At 33.3% G+C, this 18,982-nt stretch overlaps 1 protein-coding gene across 1 annotated transcript in view; it reads right to left on the minus strand.

Annotated features, from left to right (window-relative positions):
• The window catches only part of LOC106467302 (polycystin-2-like), a 44,173-nt gene extending 30,567 nt beyond the window's left edge, over nt 1-13,606 (minus strand). The window contains exons 1-4 of the mRNA XM_013927640.1: nt 13,306-13,606; nt 11,639-11,743; nt 4,784-4,842; nt 1,448-1,698 (exon numbers count right to left, since the gene is read on the minus strand). Of these exons, the coding sequence (XP_013783094.1) occupies nt 1,448-1,698; nt 4,784-4,842; nt 11,639-11,743; nt 13,306-13,606 (716 nt within the window). The remainder of the gene's footprint in view (nt 1-1,447; nt 1,699-4,783; nt 4,843-11,638; nt 11,744-13,305) is intronic.
• Nucleotides 13,607-18,982: the final 5,376 nt, after the last annotated feature.

The following is an 18,982-nucleotide window of genomic DNA, read 5'->3' on the forward strand; positions in this document are numbered from 1 at the left end:
GTCTTCAAAATACGGGTGCGTCTTATACACCGAAAAATACGGTAAGTTGAAAATCTATCCTGTATAAATGTAATGCGCTTCATAAAATATAATCTGTGAGTTAATTTGAAAGAAATAATGGTTAGCGTGCCGAAGGATCGGAAAAACCAAGTTTTGAATTAAGTTGCCTAAGTTGCTTTCAGTCTTAGGCGTGTTGTAAAAACTAGCTGAGGGCATCTGTTAAGGAAGCAAAAATTGTATAAAGGACAATGTTAGATAATGCTCCCCTTCATTCTTTCTTCTGTTATTTAATCCCTAACAACCTCATCAGATACTAATTGCATACTCTGCTTTGTGAAAGTAAGTACTTGTGTCTTTAAATTCAAAGCAAAAAAAACCTACAAAAAAGTGGAAGTGTACGATACTTCAGAGACTTTTTTTACCCACTTCTAGAGTAAAAATTATAAAACAAAATAGCTCATCTAGATCGTCGGATAGTTTCCAGTTAACATATAAAATTACAGTAATCGAGCCAGCCAACTGTGGATGATGGGAGCAAAAAGTGTAAATGTGCCCCATTTCAAGGTATTTTTCATCCCTCTTGTCGGGCAAGAATCTTAAAATAAAATATCCCTGTATACCGCCGGACATTATCCAGTTACTATACAAAAAATACAATAATCGAGCCAGCCAACTGTGGATGATCCAAGCAAAAAAGTATAAGAAGCGGAAATCTAACCTATTTTAGTGCCATTTTTATCCCATTTTCAGGGGAAAATCCTAGAACAAAATAACCCATATATACCGTTGGACAGTTTTGAATTAGCAAACCAAAAATTACGGTAATCGAATCCGTTAATTCTGGGTTATGGATGCTGAAAATCTGCAGTTACCATGCCAAAAAATTACGGTAATCGAATCCGTTAATTCTGGGTTATGGATGCTGAAAATCTGCAGTTACCATGCCAAAAATTACGGTAATCGAATCCGTTAATTCTGGGTTATGGAAGCTAAAAATCTGCAGTTACCATGCCAAAAATTACGGTAATCGAATCACCAAATTCTGGGTAACAAATTCTAACACAGATACATAACCATCTTTGTAGTCAGCATTGTTGTTACTTTCCAACAAGACCCTTGTGATAGTAGTAACAAGTACTGCTACTTGGTTGCCGTCCTTCTTATCAGTAGGTCAAATTATGATGTGAGCTCTGACATGGCCGTTTAGCCCATGCGCTTAAATGTCGCTGTTCTGGTGGAAAATTATTTACCATTACTATAAATGTAATCTAAAGCTCTATCACAAAACATTTAAATAAACCTTAACAAATTATATTATATTTGTCATAAGTGAAGCATTTATGAGTAATTTCATCTACTGAATTCGAGACTGTATTTATTATTTGACTTACGACTGACTAACGTTTCACATAGTTCAAGTTAGCACTCAATATACAGCTGTACTCACGCTGTACCATCATATACTCCATACGATTGAGTATCTTCGTTCTTGGAAGAGTAGACATTGTAACAGTCTGTAATAGCTCTTTTAAATTCGTCAGGAATTATACAAGAGTTATTGCGCACTCGTAACTGGCGTAATCGAGGCGCTCCTAGTAATCGGTTAACGTAGAGTATAGATCGTTCATTACCCACTGTGGTTTTTTCGTTGTACCAGGTATCCCAATATAAGGCATCTAGCATCACGTGCTCTGCAAACTAAGTTTTAGATCAAAAGCAGCAATAAAAAATTCATCAGTTCATTACAATACATAACGAAAATACATTTACTATTCTCTGATGACATTATGATACAATTGTATCGAACTTACAAGCTTATTTTGCAAGAATATGTTTTAAACTTAATGTTGATTATTTGATATTTAATTAACAAATAATGGAGAATCTACAAGAACGTATTAGTCAGTGTAAACTTTAATACGTTTCTAGAACTGTAAATGCTAGTCTTTTATTCAAAAGTAGCTGTTTTTGGCAATTATATGCTACAAATTATTAAAATGCTATTTTATGTAAAGAAAGAAGGTTACTTTTGATTTTTAACACAGGAATTAAAGGTTACTAATGTACCTATGTGTGTTTATACATACCCTTGGGATACGTGAAATATCTCGCAGCTCAAATGATTAGATCTGACTTATGTAAAATTACTTTTTAATCATATACAGGAAAAACAGTTTAAATTGAACCAAGACTTACTATTGGCCATTGTTAATTTTCTTTTGTATTTGTAATTCAGTCAAATAAAAAGGGAAAAATTAAATACTGTACAAAACCACTGCCTGTTAACCACTTCTGAAATGAACAAATTTCTTGTTGGGACTTCACTAATTATTTTCATTCTATAATGCTATGAATATTATAAATTGCATCGAACAGTTAAAAAGAAATTAGAATTTATAATATTTTATCTATGACAAAGCAAAACCATTATTATAGAATAATGCCAATAATCCCTCGTAGTTCAGTTATCTGATGATTCAGTGTATATGAATAGCCAATTGACCAGTCATTCTCCTTACTCTCCAATAAACTTTTAGTAAATATAGCTTTATGTACTTACAGCTCCCTCTAATACGGAGTCTAGTTATCACGAACAACAAAAATAGTATGGCGCCGAATTTACATTCCTAAAACAACGGTATTGATAATATTCTGAAGTACTCTTGATCATTCATCTGAAAGTGCTGTTTCCAGGACATTTTTAGTTGTCTGAAGATATTTGTAAGAAACGTACAACCGCTTTCTAAAGAACATTCTATATATATATATACACTTTATCCCTACATGAATAGAGCTATTTTAATGACACTTCTAGTATTTGGAGTCCATTCAAATAGTGTGACGCGTCTTCCACGAACATCTCATATATGTTCAACGAGATTGAAATCTGGTGGTTTTCAATCAATCCCCAGTTTATAGCATAGTGGCGGTTGGCGTTTTTATCTAGTAGTCTGAAGGCCGGGTCAATTTTATCACCACAAGGCAACACAAAAGGTCATATGATATATATTCTACAAAGTGTAGAACTAGTGGTACCCAATTTGCAAGTGTTCATTTTTGTTCACACAACAATTCCATCACCGTCATATGTGTTACAATCTTATATAACTTGGATTAATTCTGTTTCTATATTTTTATAAAATGAGTACATATGTGTTACCTGACTAAAGGGTAAAGTATGAACTTATATTTTATTAGTCCATAAGACTTATTCTTGACATAAATGCATATGAAGTATTTTATGCCTTACTCCGAGTCAAATGCATCTTATTCGTGGGGATGAGGGGGTTGACATACAAGCTGTCCTTGTAAGATTTATTTCTAGCGTTATGTTCACTGGATGTGAGCATTAGAATTAGTGTCAGAGTAGATAATGTACGACTGGGGCAAACCAGAAGTGGTGATAGAAGCAATTGGGAAAGTGTTGGAACCTGCTGGAATCTTCGGAAAGTTTTTATTTTCTATTAGGCAGAACACATTGAATTTATTATACCCAATTCTGCGGCTGTACAGTGTGAGTTTTGTTGGAACAGTATATATATATATAACTAGAAAGAGAGAGATAGTGTTGTTTTTATGATTAAGTGGTAGATTCACACTAGTGTTACGACGCCACAGGTTCGTAATCCCTAGTCCAACGAATATCGGGTCTGTCGGTATAGCCGACGTATTTTCATTTCCTCTGCACATGTTACTACATTTGCCGTGCAGTCTTTCACATTCTCTCTCATTTCGTTCGTGTGTACAGACATAACCCAGTCACTATACGAAGTTGAATTTTAAGTGAGCTACCAAATGAACCAGTTCGGCCTGAGGAATTTCACAAATTAACATTTTTTATTATTATTTACCAGGTCCTATACGCCTCCAAAAAATTTGTAAATTATAAGACAAACCGCACTGAAAATAACAGGAAACATCACACTATGTTTCTTCAAAGGAACTCTGTTTAACCCCCTATACACAAAGTTTTAGCTCGATAAACTTACAGAAAGGCAACGCGTTTGAGAATACTGTAACGTGCATTTTTACACCGGTAAGGTCGTATAACTTTCTTGAAAGGGATTCTATATATAAATTGAAATTGATCAATGATCATTAGTTCCTTATCAGTAGGCACATAAGGATAAATCGATTGTAAGAAATGGGGGGCAACTTTAACAAAAATTTTAAAGAGTTCCATGCCGTCGAATTTTAACGAGCTCCTTACCAGTAATCCGTAACACACTTTTTAGGTGAAAGCTTAATTTAAGCACTATAAAATATGGAGGTAACATGGTGTAGTTGTTAATACTACTCCTAATCGATACGTTGAGGTCGAGATATTATATTGTGTCCTTAATCACACACACACTTTACCCAAATTCCTTCATTCTCCCCAGCTGTTCAATGGATACCAGCAGGTATTTAACTGCTGAGAGAGATATGACTGACATTATTTTATAAAAATGTTTTGTGCTTTTTTAGCTATAAGGGCATTGCCAAAAACAATTACAGAATTATAAAAAAATTGTTTTTGTAATATTACAGTTATGACAAGGCCAAACTACTGTTGGTAAATAATACCAATGGCACCCTGAGTTAATTTTCAAAAGTACATATCATCTGGCTATTTATGTGATCTAATATTGGAGTCCTTGTTCACAAATATTCATTTGGTAATATAAAGTTAAAATCCCGATAAATTATCAGAAAATGTTTATTAGTAAAGTATATATCGTTACCTTGGCATCTAATGCATACCTGAAATGAGTAAATCAATGAGATACCGGGGTAATATTACCTTCTTCTTTATTAGATCTACTTCCAGTTCATTAACACTTGTAGGAGGTAAATCAAGTGCTGACAAGTGAATTCCAAGAACATCTCATAACTATTCAATCAGATTCAAATCCTGTAAGCGTGATAGCCAGTCCTTTCACTCAACACCATCTTATTGTAGGCAACTTCTCACTAGTTCAAGTAAAAAGGGGGGATTACTTGTATAATATAGCATTCATAGTACCGTATTGTAACACAAAAAAGGTCAGTGTGGCCAAAAGTACTAGTTCATTCTCAGGCTAATATGTCACCACCACCGTATGTGTGTCTTTTCTCTGTGGAATTGGGATTAAATCTGGTGTTGATCACTCTACAAATACATATATACGTATCGTATTTGGCTGTAGTGAAAAGCTTGATTCCTATGTGAACAAGACAGTCATCCGGATGTCGTTTGCCCATTCCGCAGTTCTTGACACCACTGAAGACAGACTATTTTGTAGCGATGGGTTAGAGAAACACACACCATTGGTTGTTTAGCCCAAAGGCCGAACTTGTTAAAGCTCTTTCTGACCATATTGTGCTGACTTGTCGTCCATTTAATGCTCTGAACTATCGATTCAGTTGGGAAGCTGAGAACCATATTGTTAAGTAGAGAAAATTTTGCGGGGTTGTTGTCATTGCTAAGTGTTGGTGGTCTGAAACAGAGTCGGCATCCGCTAACCAAATTTTATGAGACTGTTTGCCATATCATTAAAATGTGCAAGTGTCTTTTATGGAGTCCTAGTATATTTTAATAGCAATCTGAATCTCTTTTACACTCTGCTTTTATTCAAACTGTTGAGGATACACTGTTTCCTTCACTTTTATAAACCAATGAAATCAAATCAAATCACACGATTGGTCATATGAAACCTGTTTTGTGTAACAATAAACTGAGGGGTGAATGCATACAGTTAAGCACGAAGCTACACAATGGGCTATCTGTGCTCTGCCCACCACGGGTATCGAAACCGATTTATAGCGTTGTAAATCGGCGGACATACCGCTGTACCACTGGGAGGCTGAGGGGTGTTATTGATATTGTTCAATATCAATTGTTGTGCCTTGTCATAGCTAAAATACTGAAAATTCTGATTAGCCCTTAACTGCTTTGAAGAGTTTACTACAAATTTCCATTACATTTTGATTATTTTGCTCATTATAATACAGGATAGTAAACTTTAAAACAGATTATGCCAATTGTGACTTGTGATAATTTCATATCCTTCTAAGGTAAAATCGTTTCAATGTAATTATAGAGTTTAAATGTGTCGTACCTTATAAAACTTTAAAAAACAATAAGTTTCAAAGAGTCTGGAAATGATTCACACAATTACGTTTCATTCATTACCAAATCAATACCTGCGATTACAAGCACATAGAGAAACAATCACATATACATTTGAAACACAAGCTAGCCTGAAAAAACTGGATCACTATCTATCAGATCTTAATACAACAGCTCCTTACGTTCCAAAAATCATCAATGTACTTAGCTTCTTTCAAATTACTACTTGAGTCCGGAAAAGTGGTGTCCAGAAACAGAGATTTTAGGATACTTGTGAAATAGAAATGATTTATTCCCACCATCGTGAAAATTACTGAAAGCATCAAGAGACAAAGATATTGCCTACATAAGTATATATGATTGTTTTGAATACTTTTACAATACAATAGAACTGTAAGACTTTGAGATTATTAAGTTACTAAATTATTCAATACGAATATTCAGTATTTTTTTTACACAGAAAATACAAATACTTTCGAAACTCTGACAAAAATATTTTCATTTATTAATTTAAAAACAATGTTAATCATATTTCCAGAAGTTTAGGTTGGTGATTCTTTAAGTTTGTTCACAGGTTAAACAAGTATTTAATTGGATACTTTTTGAACAAATATTATTTCAATTTTATTGACAATTCTGCTTCTTTGAATTGAGGATTTAGTCGCTTACTTAGTAGGAAAGTCTCTTTGATGTACAAACTTCTTTCATCCCTACTCCTTGCCATAATCCTGAACCGATTACTCCTTAATCTAAATTACACTCACGCATGTCATGTTTATTTATATTTGACTTATCATTCAGTAGATTTGCATGTTTCGCACCCCAGTTTGAAACTATCCACCTATATTCCTAGCATCATGACTAGGAGAAACAAATTAATATATAACATTAGACGTTTTTGTGCAGAAATATTGTCTTTAAATGAATGGAATGTTCGTATATAGGTTCTCAATGTCCCAATTAGCACAGTACACATTTCTATCAAATCCCTGGCCCTGCATCTCATAAGAAAACATAAAACTGTCTTTCATGGTTTAGTCGTTATAACTAAAATGATCCAAAAATTACGCTAAAAAGTCTGCCAGTTCGTGATTATAAGTATACTATTGGTGTGTTCTGGCAACTTTTTGTTTATAAGCAAAGCTACATTGGCTTTGTGCTGTGTCCATCGCGAGAAATAGAACCCCGGATTTTAGCATTGTAAGTCCATAAACTTACCGCTGATTCACCAGAGGACCCATATTATGTATCAGGATAGTATCTAGAAGTCTTATCTTAGAATAGTCATTTTGTATCAATAAATAACCTTTTATTTAATTTCAAAAAAAAAAAAACATTTGTAACCTATTTTCTTTGGTTTGGGTAGGATCACTTTCAAGGCCTTTGAATTTACTACAATCATTCGAATTACATTCTGTTTTGAGAATGTAATGAGATTTATTTAAAAATGAAAACACTATTTCCTTTATCAGGTTTCATTAATGCAATGTTTTAACTTTTATTGACATCCAATTCCTCTTTATTGATATAAGAGCATTTATAATTATAACTATAGTTCTAAAACGCCGATAAACCTAAACCCCTAATCTGAGTTTTAACACAATCATCAGGTTCATTCCTACGACTCCAAATCTATTGCTAAGAAACCTGTTTAAGTAAACATCCAACATGTAACAAGTAATTTTTAAAATTAATTTAAGAAGGCGGTAATGCAAACTTCAAACTACACAAGAATACTTTTTTAATTGCATCCAACTGATAATTAGACAAATTAAATAGAACTTTGTCTGTATCATTAACAAGATTATTATGACAGTAATGCTTTCTCAACTTATTCCACCTTTTTCTGCATTTAAATGAATATTTATTATATTCTGTACAAACCTAATTATGTAAATAAAAATAATCCAGTTTACTAAACGTCTGATTAATAATCAAAAAAGATTCTTCAAAATGGCATCTAAAGGATGGACACGCCTTATTTTTTGTCTAATTTCAAAATTTAATTATTGTTTTTTATATTGTTGAAATTGTCTAGCATAACTGACTACCTAGTAGAAACTTTAAAATTAGCAACTTTCGGGAAATACCTTTAGATTTTTACATTCATCTAAAACTTATAATGTAATTGATTTATATAAAACATACAAGTATAACTTCTTAGTCGTCCATAAAAATCCACGTCGCTTTTTAGTAACGTTAGTGATCGATGTATGTTTAGTGTCACAATAAATTTAGCACAAGAAAAAAGTACACTTCATTACCATCACATAAAAACTTAAATATCCAAATATACATGTTCAAATAAAACACATTATATTTAAAACTTTTTCATAATCCTAACGAAAACCTAAAACTTCCACTTCCTTTAAATTACTAAGTAAAACAACAAAAACTGGAAAAATCTTACATCACATGGACTTTCGGACTCAACAGAATCCATCTTCTAGCACTAACAATCACAAACATTTGAAGACAAAAAACAAGAGAGAAGAGAGTGTGTGTTAGGTTAGGTATTTGTGAAATAGTAATACGTAAGGTATTCGATTTCTTAAAATATATTAATTATGACTTTCATGTTAAAAACATTGCTTTTTTGCATTTTTGAATAATGGTACTTGTATTTAAAGCTTGAAATGCATAGTTACAAAGTTCTCGCCAGGCATTATTTTATTAGTGTTTAATAGCTTATATTATATTGGCAGTAACGTCGTTATTTGATATGTTACAGCCTGATGTGTTATATGATTGTCAAAGGAATCATAAAGAAAGTTGTCTGGTTAGAGCAATAATGTTAAATATCAGTAATTATGATCACGAACTGGCATCATAAGTATACCATAAAAGACAGTTTTTCTTTTCCAATGAAGTACAAGACCTAAAGTTCGATACTGTACTAATTGTAACATGAAGTCCTTCTTATAGTTGGCGACAGGCTTAACTTATGAAATTGAAAATTATGGTATGAGATCCAACAAGTCTGTTTTCAGCCACAACTGGAATTTGCCAGCAGTGAGTCCCGTTTAATATCCAACCAAGAAAGGTATCACTTTTTCTACAACAGAATGAGAGGAACTTAAACAGTGGGTCTTAAACATCAATGTAGTTGTACAGCGCAAAACTGAACAATATTTTCTTCTAGAAGGACTGAATCGTGTCATTCATGTTGCATGTGTTAATAATATCTCTATTTTGTTTACACATCGATTTGATTAACGTGGTATTGATTTGATATCTGATAAAAATTATCTTTGTTCTGTCAGATTCAAAATATCATGTGCACAAATTTCTCATGTTCATACATACTAAAACACTATAGTTCATAATGAAAAGTAACTGAATAAATAGGTTCAATCAAATCTTATTAATATACACTGAACAAGTGTACCCTATTTTACAAGTACTAAAGAAAGAACAGTGTGAAATCGACGGTCTTAGTCAAACTCATCATTCTTGTAATATGTTTAATCCTGATGAATGTGTATGGCTTGTATTTGAGATCAGCATTGACAAGAGTGAATAAATTTATTGTTCGATCTATAATTAATCAAAGAGTAACACAGTTAGATTTATCAGGTTCTATCAATGAAACTTTCTGGGATACTGTAGAGAAAGACGATTTTATCCAAGAGTTATCAAATATAATGTCCTACCTTTGAAGATTTTAAGAACAAACAACATCTGTAAAATAACAGTGATAACAGTAAAAAAGTTCATGATAAATTATTTCAATTGTTGTTTCTTACGATAAAATATATTGTATTTCACATTTTATAAATCCAACATGTTTACACTGATTTACAGTCCAATGTGATAATACCTGTGGTATATACTTGTTCTAGCAGGTTATTAGTCATATAGAATAAATCGCCACGAATGAAACATAAGGGACATTCTCCAAAGTAGTCAAAGTTTCTTTATTTTAGAAAGTAGGTAAAACATAGCCTGCACTTGAAATACATAACTAAATTGACAGTCCCCCGTCGTGCTGAATATTAAATCTTGACCTTCACATACCCCTCTCCTACTGACGTGTTATCTTCAATATATGTAAGTAAAGACTTTTAAAGTATCACACACACTGAAACATTGGGTTTACTGTCTATCATTTCAGATTAAACTTTGCAACCAAAACAAACTTTTTGTCCACTATACATTAACTCTGACAATGAAGAAAGAATTTTGTATGTCACTGAACTTTAAATAATAATAAAGGAAACTAAATTTACATTCACGAAATTCATAATATTTGATGGTACAATAGAAAATTATTTTCTACTTCTAAGTTACCGCTTTCTCTTTTTGATGTGAAACTCACATATTTGTCGTTTAAATATAATTCTACAAATATAACACACACAGGTATATGCATAATCTAACTTCTTGAAGATGTAATCGTTTAGACTCGTAAAGAAATATCAGTATCATCCATCTTACAATTTGGACAGTGTTCTTCAGTTCCATCTGAGGGACAAATTCCTCAGACAAGCTGACAGTATGATAATCTTTGATATTTACACCAATTAGAAACAGCTAACTCTGTTATCATTCGAGTACATAATTCATTGTATTATACAATGAAATCTCATACATTTTACGTTTATGTAAATATCATAAATTAGAATAAAATCGAACTTTCATTTTGAAAATATTCTAAGCTGACTGACACAGTCTGAACTTCTGACCATTTGTCGGGCATCAGTATGCAATAATTGTACGCTAACTGAAATGTCCTGTCAAATATTGAGAATACACATTTAGTGTTTTGTAATATGAAAGAATTATATTTACTGACTTTAAAATTCAGTGACATACAAAAACTGCAGTTAAAGTATGGTGAACATTACATAAATGATTATATACAATTTGAACCGTTTATTTTCAATATTAAGTATAATGTAAATAGATACCGACAATGTATTATAATTGACTTTTCTTTTTTTCGAAACAGACTTGGTCAACTCGGAAGTGACTTGTCTCATTCATCTTTTTTGTAGCGTTTACCTTCAAATAGACTTAAAAGTTATTTTTAAACTTTAATTTAAATTGCGAGTTTTTTTTTAGTTTTTTAAAAATGACATTTCTGCACAAAAAATATAATGTCGTTAATGAAATAAATTGTCCCAGTCATGATGGTACTTAGAATTTACCACCAGATAGCTTCAAACTCGAGTGCGGAAACATGCAAATTTACTAAGTGACAACAAGTCAAGTATAAAAGAGCATGTCATGTGTAAGTGCAACGTGAAATTAAAGAGTGATCCATTCGGAATTAGGGCAAATATATACGATTAAAGGAATCTGCGCATCAAAGAGACTATTTAAGCGAGTAAAATCCTAAATTCAAGAAGTTTTATTGGAACAAATGTTTCCTTGGAAAGATAAAAATTTGTCTATGAAAATAAAAAGAACGGAATGGATGCAACGAGAGCAGTATACATATTTACATACCTATGTACATATAGTCGAGTGAATAAGCGTAAATACCTACATGCATCATAGACAATACGAAAATATCTTCCATAAAGTCTTTAACTTAGTACTTACTTGTAGAAAGAAGAGACAAAAAAATCAAATATACGATAAGCTCTTTAATGAGAGCTACAACCTGTCTATCTTCACCTTTACTCAGACACATCTTAATCAGCCCATCTAAAAACAAAAATTCATAATTTTTCACTACAACATACAATTTAGTGGGTTGAGTTAGCTGTCTCACAGACAGAGAAAGATAGTAAAATACGCCTAGGTATTTTTCTAAAGTACAAAATATCATTTGAAAATAAAATAAATTACTGGTAAGTCTAAAATTAAAAACACTGAAAGAAACGCAGCATCTCGCCGATATCAATAATAATTTCAGAACACAATGATATCTACAATTTTATACTAAACTAACGAAGTCATGTGATGAACATCAAACAGCGAAAGGCGATATAACAAAATTGTAAAATTAAACAGACAAAAAAACATTAGCTTATTTAAACAAGATGATGAAGTTGTATTTTGCTTTTCCTTTCTAAACATTATTCCAAAACACACCATTTTGTACCAGATATTTCATAATTATTATTTCGGTTACGTTTACAGACATATGTAGGAAAGACGTTGTTCTAACAACCTATCGATCTTTCCAATACAGAAAGATGTACATTTTTGCAATCTAAAAACACCACCTGTGACTTCTTGTTTTTCAAATTTTGAAGAAAACTGTGGATACTTTGCTATTTTGTTTTGTGTGTTTGTTATTATGCACAAACCCGATTTTTAACGTTATAAGTCTTCAGCCTTACCGCTGAGCCACCGGAGAGGGAACTTACTCCTCTATTAAACCAAGAGTTATGTTAAACATACAAAGTTTTTGTTTGTTTGTTTTGAATTTCGCGCAAAGCTACACGAGGGCTATCTGCGCTAGCCGTCCCTAATTTAGCAGTGTAAGACTAGAGGGAAGGCAGCTAGTCATCACCACCCACCGCCAACTCTTGGGCTACTATTTTACCAACGGCTAGTGGGATTGGCCGTCACATTATAACGCCCCCACGGCTGAAAGGGCGAGCATGTTTGGTGTGACGGGGATTCGAACCCGCGACCCTCAGATTGTGAGTCGAGCGCCCTAACCACCTAGCCATGCCGGGCCATACCAAGTTAGAATGTAGTTAAATATTTGTGAACATACTTACAAAAGCGTTAACACTGCTATAAATCAACTGTTCCACGTAATTTCACTTACATATTATGGTAAGCAACCTTATGAGAAGATGAAATTCTTAAAAAATTTAATATTTGGCAAACTTCAGCTATTTTAAGCAGAATGGCTCGACATGGCCGGGTGGTTAGGGCGCTCGACTCTCAATCTGAGGGTCACGGGTTCGAATCCCCGTCCCACCAAACATGCTCGCTCTTTCAGCAGTGGGGGCGTTATAATTTTATGGTCAATCCCACTATTCGTTGGTAAAAAGAGTAGCCCAAGAGTTGGCGGTGGGTGGTGATGACTAGCTGCCTTCTCTCTTGTCTTACACTGCTAAATTAGGGACGGCTAGCGCAGAAAGCCCTCGTGTAGCTTTGCGCGAATTTCAAAACAAACCAAACCAATTCTAAGCAGTGCATTTGACCGAAAACAAACAAACAAACAAACAAAAATCTAAAAGATCAAGACCAATTAAAAACCATTGTCATAAAACCATTTTAAAATCCATAAATGTGAAATCACTCACTTGGACAGCAACGTTTGAAGAATTGACATTTTTTCGAATTGTTATTTTCGTAATTCTCCTGATTGTCAGTTAAAACGTGAACTTGGCCACCTGTCGAAAGATCTTTTTCATCAGGTTGATTTATTGTTTTTTCTTCATCCTGTTCATTTATTCTCACCAACTTTTCCTTTCTCTCTAGTTTCATAGGCAGTTTGTGTTTTATCGAAGCTTGGTTTTCGAGATCCTGATCATTAGACACAGCAGTATTTCCGCCTGGAAATATTCTTGAAGATTCAATGCAAAATGTTCCAGTTTCTGCCATGTCCGTCATCACAGCACATCTTCAAAAGTTTTTGTACGGATCTTGACAATAGCTCATTTCTCTATTACTATCATATTTCGAACTTTAATATAAAAGCAAGTTATTAATTGTGAAAAACTACGTATGTAATGGTACGTTTTAACACTTTGCTTTAAAGACACAAAAAACAGATACACAAACAATAAATAGTATATGTGTAACTCAGAAACAATAAATAGAAAATATGGAATGAATAATCCATGTATAATAAAAACAATAAATACTATTACATTCTGAAAAATGATGGTGGTAAATGTAGTAACATTTCCTGTAAGGACACAAAAAATAAAAACATACAATAATTAGCATTAGTAATAGCGAAACAATAAATGGCCTAAATAAGAAAGAATAAATATCTCGTGTTTAGTAATAAATCAAATAATAAATATATATCGTATGATATAGAAACGTGTGCAAAAATTAACTCGAGTAGGAAACAACAGAACTCGTGAACTACTCACTATATTCACCATATTAGACAAAAAGAGAATATGGTGAACATAAGTTCAAACTACATTTCATTTTAACAGTGAGCAAAGATAAAGTGAGTAGATTCACGACAGTTGAATGATTCAGTTAAAAATTACTGAGTTTAACTTAATGTAACTGACTAAAGTTTAAAAATGCATTAAACTGAATTAAAATACAGATTGAAAAATGGTGAACTGGTCAGCTGGTTGGAACGGAAGAAAAAATCGCACTGCTTCTTAAAGAAGATTATTTCTTTTCAAAGCTAAATAAAAGATCCGAGACTTTGAAAAGAAATAATCTAGAATTTAATATTCTGATTAAGAATTTAACACACATGATCACATATAAAATCTGTAATGGTTTTCAAACGTTTGAAAACCACTAGAATTTCATATTTTAGCGAAAATATGTATACTTATATTCCATACCATTTAGCCAGAATACACCATAAAGATATCTTGAATTTTGTTAATCGTTTTATGTTACTAAACAATACTTAACTCTCCTTTTTCTCACTAATGGTATCCAGGCACTTAAGTGTTCATTAGATTTAAATCTAAAATTATGATTTTTTTTTTATTAAATAACTTAAATCTATATGTTTTCCTTAATACTAACTTTTTATTTACTTATTAATGTTTAGTGTTATAGCCATATAAATGATACATTAAACTACATATAGAAAAACTTACATACACTATACTTAGCTTTAAAATATATTTATTCTATCAAAATTAGATATGCAACGCACTCAAAGTGCTTTCCAACGCTTTGGAAAGCGTTCTACGGGATTTTCAGCTGGTTACCAGTGAGAGGAACTAATCCATGTGTCTCCTGAATTCTGTTATCAATAATGGATTGCCTGCAATCATCAAAACAGAAAAGAGGATGCCAGCAGTGATATTCAAGCAACTACACCTCGCATAAAGCGTGTTGTGACTCCGTGGGAGGTCTTGTTAGTGAGGCTTATTTATCGCTGTACAACAACCACAACCTAAGATTGAATGGATGTGCCTATCACAACAATAACAGTGATCCAACACCAAGTAAAGTGAATGGTGTATCCCGAAGAGCATGAATCAAGTTACAGAGGTAAGTTCACGAGTTCATTTAGAAAAGATTACGCTCCATTCTATTCCACAGAGTTCTTCAGAATGTTATGAACACATTCTCGGGTATTTCCGTAAACTGATGCAGGAGTAAAACCTATGAATGAAATATCAGTCTGTACTTTCTTAAGTTTTAATATTGTTGAATATGAAGTATACTCTAGTACTGGTACTTATAAACGAGCAGAAAGTTATAATGATATCAGCTGAAATAGCAGTCAACACAATGTCGCCAAAGTAACTGAAACTAGATGTATAGCTAATGATACACCAGCCACCCTGCATTTACAAAGAAATACATGATATTATCCAACATTCAGAGCAAAGGTGGCTGCTATCAGTGTACGTAAATGTACTTGTTGGATCAGATGGCTGAACAAACTTAATCTGTTACCACATATATACCATTGATGTATTTCTGATAAAAGCAATCACTGAATAGGTTTCCTTGGATCACCAGTCCTAAGATATATTTGATACTTAAGGATGGTGCCATACAATCACTGCAGCGTACCTTGTCAAACTACTGAAAATAATTTGTCAAGAACGCTGAAAAAACGCCAACGTTCAATGTTAATTTCTGGTAAGTGAATGAGATAATGCAGGCTCATACATTTTAACTCCCATAGACAGACAAATGAGAAGCTGATTTAAAGTTGTTTCGCTGGTTCAGTTATTGTACAAATTTTAGCTCATGCGAGACAAGACATTTGATTCATAAGGGATATGGATGTCAGTGATGATAGCATAGGTGAAATTATGTTATAGGTTATGAATAGTTACAGCATATGAATGCAGCAGTAGTCTTTGCAAAGTATTAATACCGTTAGGTTATGTAGATAGTACACTATTAGACCGGACCATATATCACTTGAGTAGCTCATAAATTATAACTATCCAGTAAGTATGATTGTGTGTGTGTGTGATAATAATGCCAAGAATACCACTTTCATGTACGCAATCACAATTCAGCCCAGTAGTGTAAACGAATTGTCTAGCGACTCTAACCAATCACTGAGGACTATTCTTTTCATGGAATGTACAAGTTTGGGATATAATGCAGCTGCAAGAGTCATTATCTTTACAGTAATGCCCAACTAAATAGGGGGTGAAAAGCTAAGAATGAATGGACACTGTATTTGACAGCGCAATAATTTCAGGAGGAACAATGAAGCACCAAGATATATTTTGGCACTGATAGTCTCGACGGAAGGACCATACAAACTGTCAAATAAATACTTACAAACTTCGTAAACCCAGAGCAGACTGAGCCGAATAATCATCTGTCATATGTAATACAGCAAATATGACCTGACGGTTAGGTCACTCGACACACAATCTACGGGTCGCGGTTCGAACCTCGCTATTGAGCATGCTCGCCTTTTCAGATGTAGGTATGTTATAATAAGATGGTCAATCCCACTTTTCATTGATAAAAGAGCAGTCCAAGAGTTGGCGGTGGGTTGTGTTTACTATCTGCCTTCCCTCTAGTTTATCACTTCTAAATTATGGATGGCTAGCGCAAATAACCTTCGAACAGCTTTGTGAGAAGTTCCACAAACAAATAATACAGCAAATACTGGTTATTCTCCAAAGCTGTTAATATCCAGGTAAGAAGTATGGCTCCCTCTGTATCGATATATGGTCCATTACATATACAGAGGCTCCATAACTTCCACAGGCATGTTTAGATAACATCCACACAATTTTACAAATACAAACTCATGCAACAAATAAATAAAGGCACTGAATGTACAAAGGTTAAGGGAAGGCATAAAATAATTGACAGATCGACCGTGGAGACTGTGCTTGGGTGTATCAATCTCCAGCAACACAGCAGCAACTTTGCAACCGTTGGATTGCATTATATCTTGTATGTTTGATAGCTTAATCTATTGAAATACAAGCTTGAACATGGTATGTGAAATTAAAAGAACACATAGATAGGATGATGCTATATGTTACAACATAATATCTGAAACATTAACTGAAAAGGACGCAGAGATGGAAAAATCAGCCCATAAACAGAATATTATCACAAAAAATCTCATCGCAGTTGATAAAGAGAGGACAAAATAGAACTCCCTTGGCTGTTTATGATGAACTAGAAAAAAGTATGTTTACTGAAAGCCCAATGCTGAAAACTGGCTAAATTAATGAGATCAATCTCTGAACTGACATGTTTGAAATTAAAAATGAAACCGACTGGACCAACAGTGGCGTAGGAACTTCTTTTTCCAAAGGGAAGTGCAAGAGATACCTGAAATTGACACATATTACTTACACGTAAAGGGTATTGATCAAGACAAGCGGTAGTGTATTGTATGGCCAGAACAACCTGCTGCAGGACACACTGTGTTAACAGGAGTGATGGTTTAGCGATTTTCCACCTTCTGTATCTCGGGCTTTGGTAATACAAAATATCACATATTTTCAGTGGATGAGCTCTACTGGATACTTACTTCACATACCAAATTTCAAGCAATTCATTAAGAAATACCTGAGATATAACATCTCCAATTTTGATTAAGCTTCTTCCTATTTTTCTTCTTCGCACCACAAGTACGAATACTTTATTTGATAGAAAACAGACTTAACATTCATGGATTTTTTTCTCAAATTTGGCACACTGGTAGATCTTTTCAACCTACAATTAGAAGTCTCATTTGGTGTAAATATAAGTCACATGTGCAAAGTTATTTAACAAAAACCGCTCAAATTTGACGAAAATATTTCGCATGCCTACGCAAAAAGTGACGTGAGCTATCGGTCTAACATTTTTAATACAGCTTCTCCTAGGAGTAAAAGTGGACTGTTTTTTGTCTTTTGTCATTCGGATTAATGACGGTTGACTTAGAGCAGAAAAACTATCGGGTGAAAAGCCAAGCAAACCAGATTACCAGTTTCTAGATCAAGTTTTCAAAAGACGGGTGGACGGTTATTGATGATTATTCATTGCCAACTTTTCAACACAAATCTACTAAATTTTATGAAATTATCCTAACTAAAGAGAGTTTTAGCATCGTGTGATATTAGTTTAAGCATTTAGCATAAATAATGGTGCTTAATACGGCTGTACCGATTGCTTGGGAGGGATGGCAAGAAACTGTTAATCTAAATTCTATGACGTTACTATAAAAGAAATTATTAACAGTGTTTTAGAAAGGAAAACTACCACCATATATTTTAAACAACCTGGTTGGTTCTGTAAAGTAAAGGTCTGTTCCGAATAATAGGGTTGCGATCATAAAGCTAATATGGATTACTATCGAGTGTCACTTTCTTACTTGTTGTGCTTTGTTGGTGTATCTTGACAAAAAGTCGTGATATATAATCAAAAACACTTTATGTGTGGAAAAAAAGGTGCGGCCAAAAAAAAAAAGACTGAGTGTGCGACTTATGGGAATAAAATCAAAATTGGCGGCCAAACTGGTAGCCACACTTATAGCATTGATAAGAATTTTACAGCAAATGTTCATTCATTAGTTAGCTAGGCCGCGTATTTTATTTTACCCACCGTCATGCCCCTAGTTGAACAAAACAAAACAAAAAAAAAAAACGCGGCCTAGCTAACATTTGCTGTAGAGTTTTTATCAGTACTATTAGTATAGCTACCAGTCCCTTTTTTATTGCCGCACATTTTTTTCACAACTAAGGTGACACTATATAATATGTATATATACATACATATACATACATATATGTATATATATATATGTGTGTGTGTGTCTATGTGTGTGTGTTTTGAAAATTTTGT

This window comes from Limulus polyphemus, unplaced genomic scaffold, assembly GCF_000517525.1.
Source record: "Limulus polyphemus unplaced genomic scaffold, Limulus_polyphemus-2.1.2 Scaffold2561, whole genome shotgun sequence".
Classification (NCBI taxonomy): domain Eukaryota; kingdom Metazoa; phylum Arthropoda; class Merostomata; order Xiphosura; family Limulidae; genus Limulus; species Limulus polyphemus.